Raw genomic sequence first — 2353 nt, forward strand, 5'->3', positions numbered from 1 at the left:
GTATGACAGGTGAGCAGATTGGTTCTCTTTTGATTCACCTTATTTACATGCATTTTATTGATGCATTTATTTAATTATTGAGCCACCACTGACAGCAAAACCATCATTGGCACAAATTGAAAAAATCCTAAGGTTATCTGTAAAAAAAACAACAACAAACTATTGATGGTCTAATTAATTTCAATGTACAACAAGGAGGAAGGACCTTCAGCTTTTCAGGAAGTTGTAACTACTTCATCTCTTGTGGCTTGTTAGAGATACAAGTAAGAGGATGCCCTCAATAAAGAGATAACCAAGCAAAACAGAGAAGCCCAATGAATGTTTCTTTATATGGTTTAGAATAAAGTATACCTCTGGGATAGAGCTCTCTGGACAATGTTCAGTGAAGAGCACTAAAGGGTAATGGTACTGAGATGCATACCAGCGTGTCTCTGTGAGAGTTACTGAAGGGCAGGAAGAGAGAATCTGTGTCTCATTCCTCAGGTATATCAATTATTTTTATCTTGTTTTCATTTTTTTATATAACTGTATTTTTATTTTTTAAATACCATTGGATAAAACTAAGTTTTCCAAGGTACAGTGATAGCTTATAATGTTATTAACATTTTGTTATGTTCTTACGTCCTGATTCTTTTGTTTTATCAATTAATAAAAACTTTACATTGCATAACAACTATATATGAGGCATGCACCTTTAAATTCAGTAAAACAATTTACATCCAAGTTTTAATATTATATGAGGATGGTTTTGCTCTCTCCCCATTTTGTTTGTACAATCATCTTGTCACTTTATCCACTTGCTATAGGTACCAGAGCATATAAGCAAAAATGGATAACCTCACCATCATTACAGAATTCCTCCTCATGAATATCTCAAACTCTCGGGAGCTCCAAGTCTTACAAGGTCTGCTGTTCTTAGTGATTTATCTGGGAGCCGTTGCTGGAAATCTAGTGACCATTACGGTCATAGTGAGGGACGCTCATCTTCACTTCCCAATGTACTTCTTTATAGGGAATTTATCCCTCATAGATTTTGGTTACATCACAGTTACTGTTCCTAAATCCGTGGTAAATTTTCTGACTGGCAGTAAATTGATTTCTCTTAAAGAATGTGCCACTCAGACTTTCCTATATATTTTCTTTGGATCTTCAGAGCTTTTTATCCTTGTAGTCATGGCTTATGACCGCTATGTTGCTATTTGCCACCCTCTGCACTATGGGATCACCATGACTTCTTGCCTGTGCACAAAGTTAGCTGGAGGATCTTGGACCAGTGGGCTGGTCTATTCTGCTATGCACACAGGTACCCTATTCAGATTTCCCTTCACAGAGTCCAATGTGATCCATCAATATTTCTGTGACGTATCTCAAATCATGAACATCTCATCCAGGACTGTTCAGTTTTCAGAGTCGGTGGCCCTTGGTGTAAGTGCTTGCATTGTCTTACTCTGCTTTGTCATTTTATTGACTTCATATGCTAAAATATTTTCAACTGTGCTCCACATGCATTCTGTGGAAGCCCAAAACAAAGCTCTGTCAACCTGCTCCCCACAGTTAGCTACTTTTATTCTATTTTCATTTTCTGGATTGTTTGCTATATTGGGCCCAGTTACAAATGCATCAACCATTCCGGCCCTCTTAACGGCCATGTTCTACTCCATGGTGCCCCCCTTTGTCAACCCCATCATCTTTAGCCTGAGGAACAGGGAAATTAAGAATGCTCTAGGCAGAATGTTTAATACATCTTTCCACTTGTCTAAAAGAGTATTTGTTGTTTGATTGGGAATAATGAAAGTGATCAAAGTGATAAAATGTGAGCACACAAAAATATTACTGTTTACTGAGATTAAATTAAAATTTTAGTCATGTAGTTGTTTGCTAAAATAGGGTATCTATAAGGAAGTTAGGACAGTTAATCATTTGAAGAAAAGTTTTGCTCGAAGAAGATGAATTATTCTTTATTCCCACTCTTTTTGATTGCCAATTTCTATAGTAAATAATGAATTTTTGTGTTGTTTTGTCTTTCCCATATTGTTGTAAGTAAATAAAGGTCGAGAAACATTAATCATTTTTCCACATGTACACTGATTTGGCTATTGAAGCTGGGATAAAAAATGTATAACTACCTACTTGCAAAATTATGCTCTAATGTATTTTTTTCAAAAGGTAGCATAACTTTCATTTTATATATGCATATATGTGTATATATATTCATTTATATATACAACACAAAAATCTGCATATAAAATGAGACTATGTATTTATATTTTATATACAATGAACACACAATCTGTGGTATTTCTAATTAGAGAAATACTTCCACATATCAATAGGTTACTCAATATCCATAACA

At 35.0% G+C, this 2353-nt stretch overlaps 1 protein-coding gene across 1 annotated transcript; it reads left to right on the plus strand.

Annotated features, from left to right (window-relative positions):
• The first annotated feature begins 828 nt into the window (after positions 1-828).
• Positions 829-1779, plus strand: LOC103607860 (olfactory receptor 14I1-like). Its single transcript, XM_008592326.1, has one exon. It carries the CDS (start codon positions 829-831, stop codon positions 1777-1779), a length of 951 nt encoding a protein of 316 aa, XP_008590548.1.
• The last annotated feature ends 574 nt before the right edge of the window (positions 1780-2353 follow it).

The sequence above is a fragment of the Galeopterus variegatus genome, unplaced genomic scaffold (assembly GCF_000696425.1).
Source record: "Galeopterus variegatus unplaced genomic scaffold, G_variegatus-3.0.2 Scaffold7783, whole genome shotgun sequence".
NCBI lineage: Eukaryota > Metazoa > Chordata > Mammalia > Dermoptera > Cynocephalidae > Galeopterus > Galeopterus variegatus.

Coding starts and splice junctions, on each gene's coding strand:
- LOC103607860 (XM_008592326.1), top strand. CDS start 829: ATGGATAACCTCACCATCATTACAGAATTCCTCCTCATGAATATCTCA.